At 56.6% G+C, this 17,920-nt stretch overlaps 1 protein-coding gene across 8 annotated transcripts in view; it reads right to left on the minus strand.

The window, feature by feature from the left end:
• The window catches only part of Arid3a (AT-rich interaction domain 3A), a 28,391-nt gene that overhangs the window by 5,796 nt on the left and 4,675 nt on the right, over nt 1-17,920 (minus strand). For all 8 annotated transcript variants that reach the window (XM_006240905.5, XM_017594812.3, XM_006240904.5 and 5 more), the window contains 3 exons: nt 17,063-17,378; nt 2,916-2,988; nt 542-725 (listed from right to left, as the gene is read on the minus strand). In XM_006240905.5, the coding sequence (XP_006240967.1) occupies nt 542-725; nt 2,916-2,988; nt 17,063-17,378 (573 nt within the window). The remainder of the gene's footprint in view (nt 1-541; nt 726-2,915; nt 2,989-17,062; nt 17,379-17,920) is intronic.

Raw genomic sequence — 17,920 nt, forward strand, 5'->3', positions numbered from 1 at the left:
CTGAGGAGGAGGTGGTGGGCTGAGGAAGAGGAGGTGGTAGGCTGTCTGAGGAGGAGGTGGTGGTGGGCTATCTGAGGAGGAGGTGGTGGGCTATCTGAGGAAGAGGTGGTGGGCTGTCTGAGGAGGAAGAGGTGGTGGGCTGTCTGAGGAGGTGGTGGGCTATCTGAGGAGGAGGAGGAGGTGGTAGGCTATCTGAGGAGGAGGTGGTGGGCTGAGGAAGAGGAGGTGGTGGGCTGAGGAGGAGGAGGTGGGCTGTCTAAGGAGGAGGTGGTGGGCTATTTGAGGAAGAGGTGGTGGGCTGTCTGAGGAGGTGGTGGGCTATCTGAGGAGGAGGTGGTAGGCTGTCTGAGGAGGAGGTGGTTGGCTGAGGAGGAGGAGGTGGTGGGCTATCTGAGGAGGAGGAGGAGGAGGAGAGCTATCTGAGGAGGAGGTGGTGGGCTGAGGAGGAGGAGGTGGTGTGCTGAGGAGGAGGAGGTGGGCTATCTGAGGAGGAGGAGGTGGTGGGCTATCCCAGAACATGGTGGTCAGGCCTGGCACTCACTGTGTCCGAAGTGTGAAGGCAGCACTGGTGATGGAGGTGGGCAGGTTGAGCCCCTTGGTGATCTCCCTCCACAGCTTCTTGTTGATAACCTCTACCAGACCGCCCTTTTCCGTCACCAGCACATACAGCATGAACAGGTCGAGGACCTGCTTGGCCATGATGGGGATCCGGTTCACCGGAGTGCCTGTGGGGCATGGAGGGGGGGGGAGGGGGAAGGTTGCTCACTGAACCTGCCAGAATCAGGCAGGGGCTGGGGCTCCTGGCACGTTGGCCACCTTGAGTCACATGTCCTGGACTCTGCAGGGCTCTGTGTGTCACCCCACCCTCCCCCCTCCCACTCCACAGCAGGACTTCCTGTGCAGATGCACGCGCGCGCGCACACACACACACACACACACACACACACACACACACACACACACGCTCCCTAAACCTTTCTAGAGCAGCATCACCCTCTCTTGGGCAACACACCTGCCTGCCTCAGTTTCCTCAAGAGAAGCCCCTGCTCACTGGGCCTGGGAGGACCCACAGGAGACTCCAAGGCTCCGGATCTTCCCACTCCAGGTTTCCAACAACAGTAGTTGCCAAACAACCACAGAACATCCCCAGGGCCCTTCCTCTGTCAGCCTCTGTCCCTCCTTGGCCATCCCCAGAGTGTGTGGCAGGCTTTGGTGGGGGCAGGGAGGGCGAACAGGATTTTCAGTGTGAAAGCAAGAATATCCCTTCTGCACCTGGTGACTCCATGGCTTCTGCATCCCTCAAAACTTCACCTCTGTTTCCCAGGCCTGCTACAGACAGGGCCTACACTTTTCTGCCCATCTACACGCTAAAGCTTTTGTATTTCATGCCCCAGGCCCAGCTCAGAGCCCAGCCATACCCGGACTCTTGTCTGTGAAGTTGTAGGCCCAGAAGGCCTTCCCTGCCAGCCTGCTTAGGAAGGGCCTTCACAACCCAGCCTGGTATACAGCAAGTGCTCAATAAAGAACACTGAAGACTGAACACTGACAGCCTCAACCCCAGCCACAGATTTGGTGACGATTCATCTCCGTCTCGTGAGAGGGAGGCCTCCCACCCTCTTTACTGAACCGGATGCTCTGAGGCCTGCCTCACCTGCACTGGGACTCCATAGTCCCTGCAAGACAGCACTGGGAGACCCTTTCCTACGCTTAGCCACCCCCTGCCTCTTGAGAGTAACAAAACCTCTCTTGGGTGTGAGTCAAGGAGTGCCCAGGGTGGTCACTGTGAGGTGGATCTCGAACCCACCCTTTCAATCGAAGCTTGATCCTAGAGGGCAGGCTGGTGGAGGAGGAGTTTATATAGTCTAGGACCTGATGCGGGGCTGAGGCCAGGAAAGGTGGGGGAAGGTGGCAGGCGCACAGGCAGGATACCTCCCCCTACCACTTCCCATCTCCAGCAAACTCTGAGAGAATTCTGTTTCAAGGCCTCTGCTTTCTGATACAAGGGGGCAGGGTCATCTTTCCCTCCCAAAGAAGGGACCTGTGGGCAGCAGGTTGTGCTGACAGGGTGAGTGATGGTGGTTTGAATTCCAGTTCCTAATTACCGAAGACCTCAGAACAAAGCATCAGTGACACGACGACGACTGGGGTTCTAAGGGGGACAGAGGAGTTTGTTGGTTTGACTGGGTGAGGGAGGCAGGGCTAGATTTGGGCTTTCATGGCCCTTTGTGGTCAGTGGCTACATTAAAGCGTTAAGGTCCCTGGCCTTGCTGACCCCGTTATGGTTGGGGGTGGTGAGCAGGATGGTCAGCTCTGTGGCCCAGAGGCAGCTGGAGGCCTCCTGCCTGTGCGGGGCTGGGGCAGGTGGGCATGCACGATAAGGCCGGGAGGGGAGATCTCTCCGGCCACATGAAGGCAACAGGGCTGGACCCGAGGGCTGGGTCCTGTGGGTCCTATGGATAGCTCAGGGGCTTCCTCACACCCACAGGGACCCGCAGGCCACACCCCGCCATGGAAGGGTTAACTCAGAGGCCACTGGGCTGGGCCACAGGATCAGGAGGCCACAGTACCCCTTCTTCTTTGCCTTCCGGTGGGCAGGACTGCAAGCCTGTGTTTACAGAAGCTGGGCCCCAGCGATGGCCCCGGGCTGGCCTCAGGCCCCCTCCACCCCTTCCTGCTGCACGGCTGAGGCCCGGACCCCTCCTTGGCCCTTAGTTTCCTCCCGTACAACACGGGTTGTAATGACCCAGACCCAGCCGGTCTCGCCCTCCAGGGAGAGGGAGTTTGGGGTGGGGAGGGTTGTCCCTGGTCCACCTGAGGCGCTGGAGGTGGAGCTGGGGACAGTCAGATATTGGGGAGCACTCACGGGAGACGCTCTTGCTCCCCCATCAGACCTTTCTGCCCTGGGAGGTGCTCACCCCGCTTCTGCATGAAGCTGAACAGGTCGTCCAGGAACTCTTTCCTCTTGGGGTCTGCGTCCAGTTCATAGAGCTGTGGGCATAGAGTTGGGATGGGTTGGTGGGTGGGAGAGACAGGTCCCCACCACAGGGGGACAGCAACAGGAGCTCAGCCAACCCCACACACCCCAAGTCGCAGACAATGCCAGCCCCCTCCACAACGGCTAGGGGTCACTAACCAATGGTCCTTCCCACCTCCCCCAGGGTTGGGAGCTCTGGGCCTTATTCCACAAGTCCATCAATCTCCTGTTTGCCCAGTTCCTGAGGCCTGGGCTCCTTTTTCTCATCTCCTGTGTAGAGTGACTGAGCGACCTTCTGCCCACCCAGGCTGTGTGGTTGGCGGGTGGTGGGGGTGATGCGGGGCTGCTGTCACAGGACTATGTCCTGGGTGTCTGTGGGTGCTGCGACTCTGGCGAGCCGAGGGAAGTGGGGCGGGGATAATTAGATGCTCCACTGAATACCAGGCTTCAAATTAACCTCCAGGAATGCAGCTGGCTGGATGTGGGGGGCCTAGAAACCACCAATTACACCTGGGTCTGCGTGATCCATCATTTGGCCTCCAAAAGCTTGGTGGGAGCAAGCGCAGGCAGTTGGGGCCAGACCATCCTTCCGACACACACCGTGCATGTTCCTGCCCCCACTCCCGCCGCCCCACCATGCCTCATTTTCTCCATCTGTTCAATGAAGACCATTGATGGGGGTAGACTGCCATCCTAGAAGGGAGTCAGGAGCCCAGGCCTCTGCCCTGGGTGGCCCAGCTGTCAGCTGCCCAGCTCTGTCTGCACCCCACCCTGGGCCAGCCAGCACCAGACTGGCCGGCCCACATTCCTGAGTCCAGGGAGGCCTGCTTTCCCTCTCCAGGCTGCCTGAGGGGTGTGGGGCCTTGAGGGGCCTCTGGGTGCCACACACAAGCACCCAGGGCCGGCTGGGGCCTCCACATCTCCCCAAGGGGGTTCTGCCTTCTCTGGTGAGGAGCACAGAGCCCGAGAACGTGGATCCACGTGTGTCTGGTACACAGCAAGCACCTAATAAATGCCCCACACTGCAACTTGATTTCCGCCACCTTGATGTGTGCGGTGTAGCACAGATGGGCAGAGAGATGGTGGGTGGACTTGTGACCAGAGGAGTGGCTAGAGCCTCCAATCCCAGGGGAGGACTTGAGACCTTGGGGAATCCCAGACCCTCCACCTTACAGCAATGGCTCTAACTCTAGAACCCTTTCCTGGTCTCCAGGGTCTACCCTCGTGGGCATGGTCCACTCCACATGACAGTGTTATAGAGAGGCTCCTTCCTCAGGTTCCCCATCTTCATTTAAAAGCAAGCCAGATTGTGATAGCAAGCCTTTAATCCCAGCATTCAGGGAGCCAGAGGCAGGCAGATTTGGGGGTTTGAGGTTAGCTTGGTCTACAGAGCAAGTTCCAGGACAGCCAGAGCTACACAGAGAGACCCGGTCTTGAAAAATCTGAAGAAAAGGAGGAGGAGGGGGAAGAAGAGGAGGAGGAGGAGGAGGAGGAGGTGGAGGAGAAGGAGGAGGAGGAAAAGGAAGAGGAGGAGGAAGAGGTGGAGGAGGAAGAAGAGGAGGAGAGAGAGAGAGAGAGAGAGAGAGAGAGAGAGAGAGAACGAACAAGACAGAAGGGCAGCGCCTACAGCTCAGTGGGTGGAGCGCTCACCCAGCTCACAAGGCTGTGGTGGGTTCCACCCCCCAGCACCTCATAAACCAGGCATCTTAGCAATAGGCCCTGTCATTCCAGTACTCAGGAGGTGGAGGCTAGCCTGGGCTCCATGAGACCCTGTCTCAAAACAACAACTGCCACTCCAAACACAGTGCTATCTTGAACGGTTGCCTTCAGGGAGGGGAAACTGAGGCTCAGCGTGGTGTGCAGCTGCCTCACTATGGAAGGCACCATCCATGTCTCTTCTCCTAAGAGATTCCAAAGGACCAGAGGTAGCAAGGCCTGATGGGAAGCCTAGGGGTACAGGACATCAATTCAAAGCCATAAATGGGGGACCCATGGGGATCCCCTAGCTGCCTGTGGGGAAGGGTCAACAACAAAGACAGGCTGTAAAAGCCCTAGCTTTATGGAGATCTGGCCCTCCTTCTGGCTTCCCTGTGGGAGGATGAAGTCCCACACTGGAGAAGCTGGCTCTAGGGAACAGTGTCCGATTCCCCTTCTGGCCGTACGCCTAGCACTGTGGCCTTTGTTTGTTTGCCGGGTTTTTTTTTTTTTTTTTTTTTTTTTTGGTTCTTTTTTTTCTGGAGCTGGGAACCGAACCCAGGGCCTTGCGCTTCCTAGGTAAGCGCTCTACCACTGAGCTAAATCCCCAGCCCCTGTTTGCCGGGGGTTTTGTTTTTCCTTTATGAGAACTTTCCAACTGGTGTGTGTGTGTGTGTGTGTGTGTGTGTGTGTGTGTGTGTGTGTGTGTGTGTGGTGTGTCTGTCTGTCTGTCTTGAGACAGGGTCTAACCTGGAACTCCTGGCAACCCTCTTGCTTCTATCTCCTGAGAGCTGGGAGGACAGGCCTGAGCCAGCACCAACCCTTCCAGACCTGGCTGGCCCTGGGGCCCAGCTGCCCACGGTCACATCCCATCTGTAGGTTTCTGTTCTGACCACACCTGGGCGCTCAGGGCCGTTCCCACAGGGGCCCAGGGCGGTGTCCCCAGAGCAGAGGGGCCCTGGTTGTCCTCAGCCGTTAAAAAAAAAAAAGACTGCTCTGTGTGTGTGTGTATGTGTGTGTGTGTTGCCCGCACGCGCTCACACACACACATATGCATGTGTGGGGCCCCTGAGAAAACCTTTGTCCCCCAGGTTGTGGCAGCCCAGGCCCCCTACTGGCTCCCCAGGGCTCCAAAGTCCACAGGGCCTCACCTGGGACAGGCGCCAGGCAGGGTGGACCCCAGGAACGAAGACATTTGTGTAGGGCCTGGACCCAACCCAGCATGAAAACTCCCTACACTCCTTCGGTTTGGGGAACAGCAGGCACACAAAGACTGACTCTGGTCTAAGTTTGACACCCAGCTTGGTCTCCAGGCTCCAGAACCCCATGAAAGGCAGTGGTCACCTGACAGATGGGACCATTTTTGGTTTTATTTATTTATTTTGAGGAAGGACTCATTAGCCCAGGCTGGCCTTCTGCCCTATTCCTCGCCCCAGCAGTGCTGGGAAGGCAGGTGGCAACCTCACCTCCCTGACTGGGGACGCTTTTTAAAGGCACACTGGCACCTGCTGTGGGAACTCAACCTGTTTTCTCCTTAGTGATCAGATTTGAGTCAGCAGCCCCCACACCCCCAGGTGAGCGGGGAACCCAGAAAAGCCATCTGGAGACACAGGGGCCTTGAAGGCTCTTGGGGAGTCTCTGCTTGAGTCTCCCTGTGCATGTTCACTCTCTGTAAGGAGTTCTTAAAAGGGCTTTCTTTGACCACATTGGGGGGCACACATCTTTAATCCCAGTACTCCAGGCAGAAGTTGGCAGATCTCTGTGAGTTCCAGGCCAGCCTGGTCTGTAGAGTGAGTTCCGAGACAGCCAGGGCTACAAAGAAACCTTGTATCAAAAATCAAGTGGGCTGCAGCTGCGGCTTCCAGGTTTCGAGCACTGACTGTGCCCTTTTTGTTTCTTCGTTTTTGTTTTTTTTGCTTTTTTGTTTTTTTTTTTTTTTTTTTCCGGAGCTGGGGACCGAACCCAGGGTCTTGCACTAGGCAAGCGCTCTACCACTGAGCTAAATCCCCAACCCCTCTCGACAATCTTTATAAGAACACCCAGACACAAAGGCTGTGATTTCCCCCCATAGCCTGCAGCAAACTCCCAACCCCATCAGAACGCTTCCTTCTCCCAGCTGCCCAGGGATGAGGGGCTCAGAGCTCTGTAGTTTCAGGACTGGGCCACACATCTCCCCTCTTCCTTCCTGCCAGACAGGTCTGCTAACCTCCGCCACTCTTACCAGGAAGAGACCGTGCCTGGCCATCTGGGCCTCCTGGGTGTCTTTACAGAGCCGGGCCCCAGGGCCTTTGCACTGTCTGGTCCTTCATCTAAGTCCCCTTTCCCACTGCAGCGAGGCCTTGGGCACCAGATGACTCAGCTCTGTGGGGGAATTCCGAACCCTCCTGGGCAGACACACCCATTCTATCCTGCTACCAGCACAGTGCTCAGGATTCACCTGGACACATTCTTCGCTTCCAGGAACTGAGGCAGAGGTGATCTGTGAGTAACAGATCACCAAGGACCAGCTGGGCACTTGGCTGATCCTTTTCGATGGGACCCCAGGGTGTGGTAGTGTACACCTAACACCCTATACTGGAGGAGGGTGAGACAGGAGACGCTATGACTTCCAGGTCAGCCCATGCTGCACAGGGGAGGCCCTGTCTCAAAACGAATTTAAGTTCCATCCCAGCATCGAGAGGCCAGGAGAGTCTGAAGCTCAAGGTAGACTAGGCTATATACTGAGTTTGAGGCCAGCCTCAAACGACATCAGACCCTGTCTCAAAACGTGAAATAAAATAAAAAAGAAATACATTTTTCCAGTTGTAAAGCACTGGTTGGAGGGGATGCCAAGCACTGGCCACATAGTACTGACTGCAAAGGTCAGAGCCACAGAGATGCCCGAGTTAGAGCAGCGGTCAAGAAATCCAATGGGGGGGGGGGGGTTGGGGATTTAGCTCAGCGGTAGAACGCTTGCCTAGCGAGCGCAAGGCCCTGGGTTCGGTCCCCAGCTCCGAAAAAAAGAAAAAAGAAAAAAAAAAGAAATCCAATCGGCAGGGCGGAGTGGGGTGGGGCACGCCGGAAATCCCAGCCCTCGGGAGGCAGAGGCCAGCCTGGTCAACGGAGAAAGTTCCAGGATCGGCAGGGGTGCACAGAGAAACCCTGTAGGAGGGGCATACTGAGGCCTGGGATGGCAACTGGATGGGTGGGAACCGGCGCAGCGCTACTCCACCGGCTCTTCCCCCGGTGCCTTTCTCCTTTGACCCACGGGGCACGGGGTGAAGGTCTTGGGCTGCCATTTTCATATTTGGAGTGTTGTAAACATTATTGAGCTCTTGAGGCCGACGACAGACCACGGGTGCGCTATGACCGGATGTGAGGACCAGGCCAGCAGCTGGGAAGACGAACTCTCCCAGGAGGACTCAAGTTCAAGGCAACCCTGGGTAACTTAGTGAAACCCCTTCTCAAAATGAAAAGAGGACTGGGGATGTAAAACAGGGGTGTAGCCCCCAGAAGCTCCCGGTGAGGGGCTGGGGGAGTGGTCAGGGTTGAGCAGACATCTACCGAAAATGGGTAAATTAATCTTGGAGGGATGCTAAGCACTCTAAGAGAAGTCTCCCCTGGCCCTCTGCGTACAGCAAGAGCATCATGAATGTGCAACTTTCTGCTGCCCCAGCCCCCTTCTGGCCGCAGGGTGCACCTGAGGGGCAGGGGCTTCCCCTCCAAGCTGGCCACCCAGCTCTTTCATTTCCCGTCAGTTCTGTGGGCAATGCGGGCCAGCTCTGGCTCTTAGGAAATTGGGGAAGTGATTCTGGGCTGGGTCAAACATCTGTCTGTTCAGCTGCCTCCTGCAGAGGCTGGCCCCCTCTCCCCTCAGAGCACACTGGATGCCTCCTCACCCACGAGGCAGATATTAATAGCCCTTCTGAAATGACCATTCGGAACCACAGGAGTGGCTGCTACACACGCTGGCCTCTGGGTTCCTGGCTGCAAGGAAACTTGCAGACCTCCAACCCAACTTTTTCTTCTGAGTAGATTATAGGTCAGCCTCACTTCCTGTGAAGGAAGGGGGTTGTGCCCAGAGCTTCCAGGTTGATGACAAGACACGTGCCCGGCAAAGGTCAAGCCCAAGGAAGACAGCCAGATGGCAGAGCAGAGCTGCTCGTGCTAGCTTGCTTTACAACTGGGAAACGGAGACACAGGGCTTGGGCAGCCCTGGGATCAACATACAGGCAATGGCAAAGACAGAAAGTGCAAAGAAGTCTGAGTGGCAAAGGCCCAAGGTGACCTCCCTAAGCCCTACGGAAGCAAAAAGAGACTGAAGAGCCACTGTGGAGCCTTTCAGAGACTCGCTGGGACCTCACAGAGATCAGTGAAGGGCAATGCCTAGTGCGAGGGCCAACTGTTCAAAGGTCAGAAGCTAAGCGCAGTGGCTCGCAACTTGTTGACCCCAGCTACTGGGGAGGTAAAGGCAGAAGGACCACAAAAGGCCAAAACAAAATCTTTGTGCGAGCGTGTTTGGGGCGTGGCTTGAGGTGGAGCCCCGCCCAGAATCCTCCAGTGGGGGGCTGGGGGCGTGGTCAGGGCGGAGCCCCGCCTAGAATCCTACAGTTACTAGTTTCTCCAGCTATCTCCCCGCATGGCCTCGGAAATACCAGAAGGACTTCCCTATGGAACAGTGTGAACCTGGCTGTCACACTGGATTCTCAGGACAGGACCCGGGGACTGGTATCCCTTCGTTGGCTGCACAAAAGGATAAAGACAGACCAAAGCTTGTGTCCTAAGACAGAAATGGGGTCCCACCCTTCATCTAGACATCCTGCTGGAGGGGTCCTCATACCGTGAAATCCAGCCCTATGGGGTGGCTCCGAATGTCCACCTCTCGCTGCAGGGAGTTCCCATCACACATTAGCAACAGAGCCAATGAACCCAGATACATCCAGCCAGCACCCTGTCCAAGCTCTGGGCCCTTGCTATGCAGCCGGATGTGGAGGCAGACAAACACATTAACAAGACCCTGACCAAATGACAGCAGCCAGCTATGCTCTGGATGTAAGCCCTGTCTGTTTCACAGAGGGGAAACTGAGGCTGAGAGGAAGAAATGAGGAAGATATGGCCTTGGAGACAGAAAGGGTGGGTGGGTAGGCAGACAAAATGGCGGGTGGGGGACCCACCTCCCCTCGGCACATCCCTGGGTGACTGGACAAATGTCAATCTCCTATAACTTGATCCCCATATGGCAACATCCAGACCCAGCCTCTCGATTGGCCCCCTCTTCCTGTTACACACAAAGCCACAGATGCACCCAGACTGGATGGAGGTGCTGGACACAGCTGGGAACATAGCTGGTAACCTCAATCAGCCATGAGGACACGCCCATTTCCCCCAGACAGGACCCCACCCCATGGAGACAGTGACATAGACTGGCTCACCCTACCTGCCTGCTCCAGTGTATCCCACAGGGTCTCCTATAGCAGGGCTCTTTTGCATTTTTTTTTTTTTTTTTTTTTTGGACAGGGTCTCTCTTCCCAGCTCTGCCTGTCTGGGAGCTGGCTATGTAGACCAGGCAGGCCTCAAACTCAGAGATTAACCTGCCTCTGCCTCCCAAGGGCTGGGATTAAAGGCGTGTGCCACCGTACAGCAGGGTCCTTCAATGTGACCCCCAGTACACAATAGTTGTCTGACGAATGTTCCCGAAGGCCTGAGCAGGACCTGAGACTCACTTGAGCTTATCAAGGACCCAGAAAGTCTGTTCTTGACAGTCATCTGGGGAGCAGCAAATCTGGGTTTGAGACTCAACTCCAACTCCCTGACCTGCCTCCACCTCTGGCTGGGCTGAGAGGTGTGAGAGCCGTGAACGTGCTCTACCACTGAGCCCAGATCCAGCTCCCTGTCTGTGGTGTTATGAGAAGTACTGTGTGGCAATCCTCCTGCCTCCGCTTCCTGAGCCTAGAATGGTTGTGTGTGAAGTGGGGACACAGGGCTCTGGCGTGGTGCCTGCCATAAGCCCCTTATCTGACTAGCAGGCATTGTGCAGATCCGACAGTGCCTGGTCTCCAGCACATTTGAATCTGATAGGAGGCAGTCTCCAGGGGTAGCCGGGGTGCTGACCCCACCAGCCCGCCACCCACCCACTCAAGGACCCACAGACCCTGGCCTGGCCCTGACCACGGGGCAAGGCTGTGTCCCCAGACCAGGCCTTCAATGGACACATTAGTTAACATTTAACCCTGTGACCCCCAATTGTCTGCTGGCCATGCGCGGCCAGGCGAGCCAGGAAGGGGCGGGCCATGGCCACTCCGTGCGTGCCACCCACCAGGCCGCACCAGGCCGTTCCTGGGCTGGTTTTAAGGATGGGTAAGCTTGGTCATGCTTGACAGCCAGCAGAGGCCACACTGACCTGGCTCTCGAAATGACATGTCTGCTACAGCCTACACTCCCTCCCTCGCTGAGAATGACTATTTACATGGGTTGACAGGTCCCCTGAAGACAGGCCTTTGTGGCAAGTAGGGAAACTGAGGCAGGAGTCAGGCAGAGCCTGCCTGGGATAGAGGACCCAGCATTGGCTATATCTCAGTTTCCACAGTCACTGCCTCAGCTCAGCCAGTACAGGCCCACATGGGCAGCAGCTGACCTGTTTGTGCCCAGACCACAGGTTCTGCAAGGTCTCTCACCAACAGCGGGGTGGGTATGTACACATACAGACACACACTCACAGACACACTCACAGACACTCACAAACACACCAGAGACACACCACACACAGACACACAATACGCACACATACCACACACACATGCACACACACACAGACATACCACACTAGACATATAGGCACACAACATGCAGACACATGACACATAGACACACATGCACATGTAGACACATAACACAGATACCCCACATATACAGAGATACATAGACATAGAGACAGACACAGACATGCACAGATACTCCACAATATAGACACATAGAGACAGACAGACAAGCACACACACACACACACACACACACACACACACACACACACACACACACACACACGAGCACAGATCCACAACTGGCCAAGGGATAGAGACACAAAGATGGTGAGACACCTGCCTTCGTGGCTCTGGGTCCCTGCAGTCACAGTCACAGAGCCCTGGCAGCCGCCCACCAGGTTCATCACTGTGGTGTCCCACGTCCAGTATAGATGCAGCCACCACACCCTCTCAGGGACCGCAGCTTTTGGGACACCGCTCCCTCCGCGGTAGCGTGTGTTATTAGAAAGCGTGGGGCGGGACAAAACTTGACAACAGGTCACAGGGTGGGGAGCCTGGCTGGCGGCAGTGACCTGGTGGCCGAGTTGGCGGCGTAGGGACCAGATAAGGTTCTTCCGGCTGACTCAGCGCAGTTCCCGGGGGTTGGCACGGGTCGGGGCGCGGTGCCAGGGCTGGCGGGCAGGCACCCTCCTGTGCCTGCCACAGCTCTCTGGCTCAGCGCCAGTAGCCACAGCGACTTTGATGAGGTTGCCCAGGGGCTTCCCAACATCTCCAGTCCCTGACTCCCCGGCACCCAGGACTCCTAAGCCCCAGGAAGACTCTGGGCTGAAGCTGGCTGCCAAAACTGGCCGGCAGCCCAGAGACAAACATGCCCCAGACAGTGACGCTGCCACCATTGGAACCTGGAGACTGACCTCCAGGCCACCATCACCCAGGCGGCCTCGGTCTGCCCGGCACACCACTCGCTTCAGAAAACATTAGCCTACCCTTCACCTTCTAGACTCTCCAGTCCTTGGCTCCAAATTCACCCAGTGCCTCTCTATTTCCTCACTGCTCCAGGAAGGCTAACTCTGGTTCCCTAGATTATTCTAGAGTGTCTAAGACGTGAACCCTTCCCTTCTTGCCTGTCAGTGGACTCCTACATGCTCATCAAAGCCCCTGCTGCTATGTCCCTTCCTGCCACCCAGCCCTTTGTCCCCTAGGCAGGACAGGGAACGATCTGCCCACCCACCTCCTCCCCAGTCCCCGCATGGCCCCAGAGGATCCTAGTGTCACTCTGAGCAGGAGGAGCAGAGCGTGTGAGTGACTGGTGTTGGAAACTATCACTATCAGCAGCCATGAAAGTTTTGCCCCAGGCAGACAAGGCAGGCGACAGGCACAAGGACACGTGAGGAGACTGCAGACAAACCTGTCAGCCCCGCCCAAAGCTCCCACTTCCAACACCTGGCTCCCTGTCCATTTCCCTGTATAAGGAACAAGGCAGGAGGGGAAAAAAAAATCACAACAGCTGCCCTCAGGCTAGAGGCCTCCCTGGACACTCTGCTTCCCTCTCTGCTGGAATGTTGGTCGGTGTCCTAGATAAAAGTCGACTTTAGGGAGAGGGGGCAAGATGGGTCGGGGAGTAAAGGAGATTGCAGCTAAGTCCTGTGACCTGAGTTCAATCCCCGCCCCTGACCCGGAGGAAAGAAGGAGAGAACGGACTACTTCAGTTGTTCTCTGACATCCGTGCAGGCTACTCACACGAAACAAACATAGAAACAAGTGTAAAACAAAACAAAACATGTTTAAAGGGCGAGGAAGAAAGGGTGGAAGACATGGCCTGGGACCCCAGCTGAAATAGTGAGCCAGCCTGGACTACGTACAGCACCAGATCATGAGCTGTACCTATGAGAGGGATATGTGACTCCTGACCTGCCAGGGACTCGCTGTCTCTGTGAAGGAAGGAGAGGCTCAGTGAGGCTGCTGGCTTTCTCTAAAACCACGTAGTTACCAGGTTCTTTCTATCTACCCTCGGCCAGAATCTGAAGAGGGCGGGAGGCATGGGACTATGCGCATCCTGTGCCTCAGTTTCCTTCCACAGTCCCTTCCTTGTAGATGGGATAAGGAGCCTATTAACTTTACTTTTCCCCCCAACATGTTCTTTGGAACTCAGTATGCAGCTCAGGTGTGGACTTGCCATCCTCCTGCCTCTAACTCTCACGTGCTGGATGAAATGTGAACACTGGTCTGCCTGGGCGGGAAATGAGAGCCTCACATTAGCCCTGAACTCCTTAATGCTCCTGCCTCAACCTCTCTGGTGCTGAGGGAAACAGGCACACACTACGGCCATTTCTGAGGTCAGGCTTGGGTTCCGCAGGCAGGGAACGGAGTACAGAGGAGGCTGTGGAGGAGCAGGGCCCTCCCCGCACATGGGGAACGGAGACAGTCAGCGGCCGTCCACAGAACTCCTAATGGGCACTTATCCTATTACTCTTCTACCTAGCAATTTCACTGCAGGCACACGCCCAAGAGGAACAAGAACGAACCCACGGAAGCCAAAGACAGAAGCTGGAGAGCCAAAACGGTGGAAGCCAGAGTCAGCACGGAGGCAATGACCGGGGCAGCAATTGGTCCACACACCATTGTATCACACGGCCCGGCTGCCTGCGGGACCAGGGACTGACACAGCACAGGGCGGCTGTGCTCAGTGAGGGACCCTGCGTGGTGGGTCTCCGCCACAGGAAGTGTCCAGAACAGTGGACAGGAACGTTGGGAGCTGTGTAGTTGACAAGTGACCAGGCTGTGGAGGTGGAGATGGAGAAACTGGAACATTCTGAACTTAATAGTTATTTCGCTTGGCCATAAACTTGAATGTGTGAGTGAGCTAGAAGCCAGGCATGGCGGTGCGTGCCCATTAAACCAGGATTCGGAGGCTGAGGTGGGAGAGCATCCTGAGCTTCACGGCAAGTGTCAGTCACATCAACAACTAAATGTGATGACTTATGACTCATGCTGTTAATCCCAGTGGGGGGGTCGGGGAGCAGGGGAGCAGGTCTCAGTGAATTCAGGGCCAGCCTGGTCTACAGAGTTTAGGATAGCCACGGCTACACAGAGAAGCCCTGTCTTAGAGAAACAACGAAAAGCCCACAAAAGACTGCCACCTTGAAAAATCCCAGCTAAGCCACTGTGAGCCGGGTGTGGCCCTATGGAGACAGGAAAGCTGCAGGATGCGTGGCCAATTCCAGGAGACCCAGATCCTAATCAGAGCCACTGACCTCACCCCAGGTCCCCTCCCCAGACCCACAGCCCAGGGTGGATCCCAGCTGTCTTGGCTCAGCTGGTGGAAGCCAGCCGTGGCCAAGAACGGGAAGGAAGACACGGAGACAGTGCCAAGTGGCCAGCCAGCCAGCCAGCACCGCCACGTGCCGGGAAGGGAGTGGGGCAGAAGCCAGAGTCAACACAGGCTGCCGGGCCTGGGGCTGACATCTGTGGGGCTGGCTGGACCACTATTGACACAGACGGCAGAGGTGCCAGGCCAGCAGGGTGGCACGTGGAACCTTCCACAGAAACATGGTGAACAGTCCCAGGGCAGTCTCTGCTAACATCATCCCCAAATCCATCCCGTCCTGTTTCCTATAGGACCCGTTGGCCTACTCCCTGTGTCCTCAGTTTCCCTGTCTGCAGCTGCACAGAAACCCCCGCCCCCCACAGGCTGTGTCTCTGCATGACCTCTGACCCTGCCCAGGATCTCCCCAGACAGGTCCTGATAATGGCTCTCTTGGCGCCCCTTTGTCTCCTGCACTGCTACCCTTTATATGCCCAGCCAGCATGGAGTACTGGGGTCTGTCAGCATGCACAGGGGACACCCACAGATCTCTGACCATAAAGGGCAGTCTCAGGTTCGTCTTAGTCCCTGAGCTGTGACACAGTGGGACAGAGGCGTCTAACTTGCTGGGGTTTGCAGGGAGCTAAACGCCGGGCAGTGAGCAAGTCAGGAAACGTAATAGGTGTAACCTGGCCTCAAAGTGGCTATTCCAGTAAAAGCACAGACCTTGGGGACTCACAACTCCAGGCCCTGACAGAGCGACAGACCTGTCAACTCCTTGGTAAGACACTTCAGAATGGCCCAGGCTGCTTCTGTCAGGCCAGGGAGACTGAGGCACAAAGTGGGGTGGAGACAACACAGCCCAGCCAAGCACGGACTTTGATGTGCAGTGTGTTTACTGAGAATCTCCCCGGGGGGGGGGCGCCTGGGGGACCAGTGTTGAAGCCCACAGCCACCTCTGGGCCTAGGGTGGGACTGGGTCACACCCAGGAGCAGTGACGTCCATTTGACAGATCAGCTGTCAGGTTGCCCAACACGCATCTAAGCAAGCCAGGACGAGAAGCAGAGAAGGAAGGTGAGGCTGCCCCACCCAGCCCAGGCCCTGTCTCAGCAGGTCCCACGAGGGCAGAGGGTTAGCCCCTCTCCGTTCCTCGAAACTATTCTTTGTGCTCCAGGGCCTTTGCATGGCTCTGCCCCCAAGTATCATAACCTTAACCCAAACTGAGACCTCTTGGTGCCTCAGCTCAATGGCTTCTGCATCGGAAGGGAAGGGGCCTGTTCCTCAGGCCCTACCCAAAAGCAGCACTCAGGGTCCCCCTTTCCCCCCACAAAGCTATTCTGACCAGCTCTGTCACAGAGAGAACATCAGGAGTCCTCAGCCATCTCTGGGGCCACCTCGTAGGCCACACAAGACTTGGCCCTGGAGCCAGCCCGGGAGCCAGTTTCCTCCCGGCCACACACCCAGGGTTGGCTGGGCCAGCTGGAATGCAAGGCCCCAGCCGGGCAGGCCAACCATCTGGTTTCCATCGGCCTGCTGACTTCAAAGGCTCCCTGCTGGCCACTTCCTCCAGCTTGGCCGCCTGCAGGGAAGAGCTAGGGCAGTCCCTGCTTCCTCCATGCCCCTCCCAGGCACAGGAAGCCTGCGTGGGGGTCCCATAGACCGCCTCCTGCCTGCTCCACCAAAACCAGCACCCCTGGAGCTGTTCACCACAAGCCTTCATGCTCTGGCTTCTGCACATTCACAATTCTGTAGCCACCAAGTGTCCCTCGGTCCCACCCTGGACCAGGACTGCCATGGGACCCTCTGGACACTGCAGCCGACGCCCATGGCACAACAGCTCTCCAAGGCTGATTCCACAGCCTTGTCACGGGGAGCCAGGCCACCTGAACTCATGAACTAAGAGCCCGTGAACCAGAGCTGGGCGCTGGGCACCTTCCTCTACAGCTCTCCACCTTAGGTTTTGAGGCAGGATCTCTCATTGACTCTGCTAGGCTATATGGCCAGCCAGTCACAGGAATCCTCCTGCCTCCACCCCAACACCAGGATTGTGAAAGCACACGCCACTGTGCTTGGCTTTTCACAGTGCACTGAGGATCCACTGAGGATCCGAACTCAGTCCTCCTGTTTACACAACAAGCTCTTCATCCACTGAGCCAGCCCCCAACACCTACAAACCACCTTTCTCCTGGAGAGGACCGGGCAGAGCCCCACAGTATTCCCAAAGTCAAGCCTCACACAGGCTCTAGGCAGGGCCTTGCCAGGGTCCCGCAGTGCCCAAGTTAAAATGCCTGGGGTCTGTGGGGGTCATCAAAGGCCCCCAAGGGACCAGACCCAAACACATGGCCTACCTGTTTGAACTGCTCCTCAAATGTCCAGTCCCCATGGTCCGGTGGTGGCATCTGGGACGCCACATGACTGGGGTGGGCCGGGCCAGGTCCCAGGCGCTCAGGGCCACTGAGCATTCTGGGACCACCGTCTCCACGGAAGGTCTGAGTAGGTGGGGCCTTGCGGGTAAACAGGCCTGCGGAGCCCAGGCTGGCAGACTCTGGGAGGCCCAGGCCTTCTTCCTCCTCATCCTCCTCTTCTTCCTCAAAGTCATCTTCATCCTCCTCCTCTTCCTCTTCCCCCAGTTCTTCCAGCTCTTGTTCTTCCCACTTGGGCTTCCTGGAATGGACACAGGGCACCCTCTAGTCAGGGGAGAGCCAGGCTCCACCTTACCTCAGTAGCAAGGACAAGCCCACCTACAGCCCCAGCCTCAGTTTCTCCCTCTGCAAACGGGATGTGCAGCCACAGGCCTCTCAGGGCACCAAGTAGGTCCCTGCCCACGTCTTTTTTTTTTTTTTTTTTTAAGATTTATTTATTTTATGTATGAGTACACTGTCGCTGTCTTCAGACACACCAGAGGAGGGCATCGGATCCCATTACAGATGGCTGTGAGCCCCATGTGGTTGGCTGGGAATTGAACTCAGGACCTCTGGAAGAGCAGTCAGTGCTCTTAACCGCTGAGCCATCTCTCCAGCCCCCCCCCCCCCCCGTCTATATCATACTTCGCCCCTGAACAAACTCCTATAAGGGGCCCCAAAGCATCATCTCAAAGTTCTTGCCCCAGGACCTTTGCACACACGACTCCCAGCTCCCAGTGCTACTACACTCAATGTGAACAATTTTCCATCCACTCCTCAGTCACGTTCTGTCCAAACTTGTCC

This window comes from Rattus norvegicus, chromosome 7 (assembly GCF_036323735.1).
Source record: "Rattus norvegicus strain BN/NHsdMcwi chromosome 7, GRCr8, whole genome shotgun sequence".
NCBI classification, from domain to species: domain Eukaryota; kingdom Metazoa; phylum Chordata; class Mammalia; order Rodentia; family Muridae; genus Rattus; species Rattus norvegicus.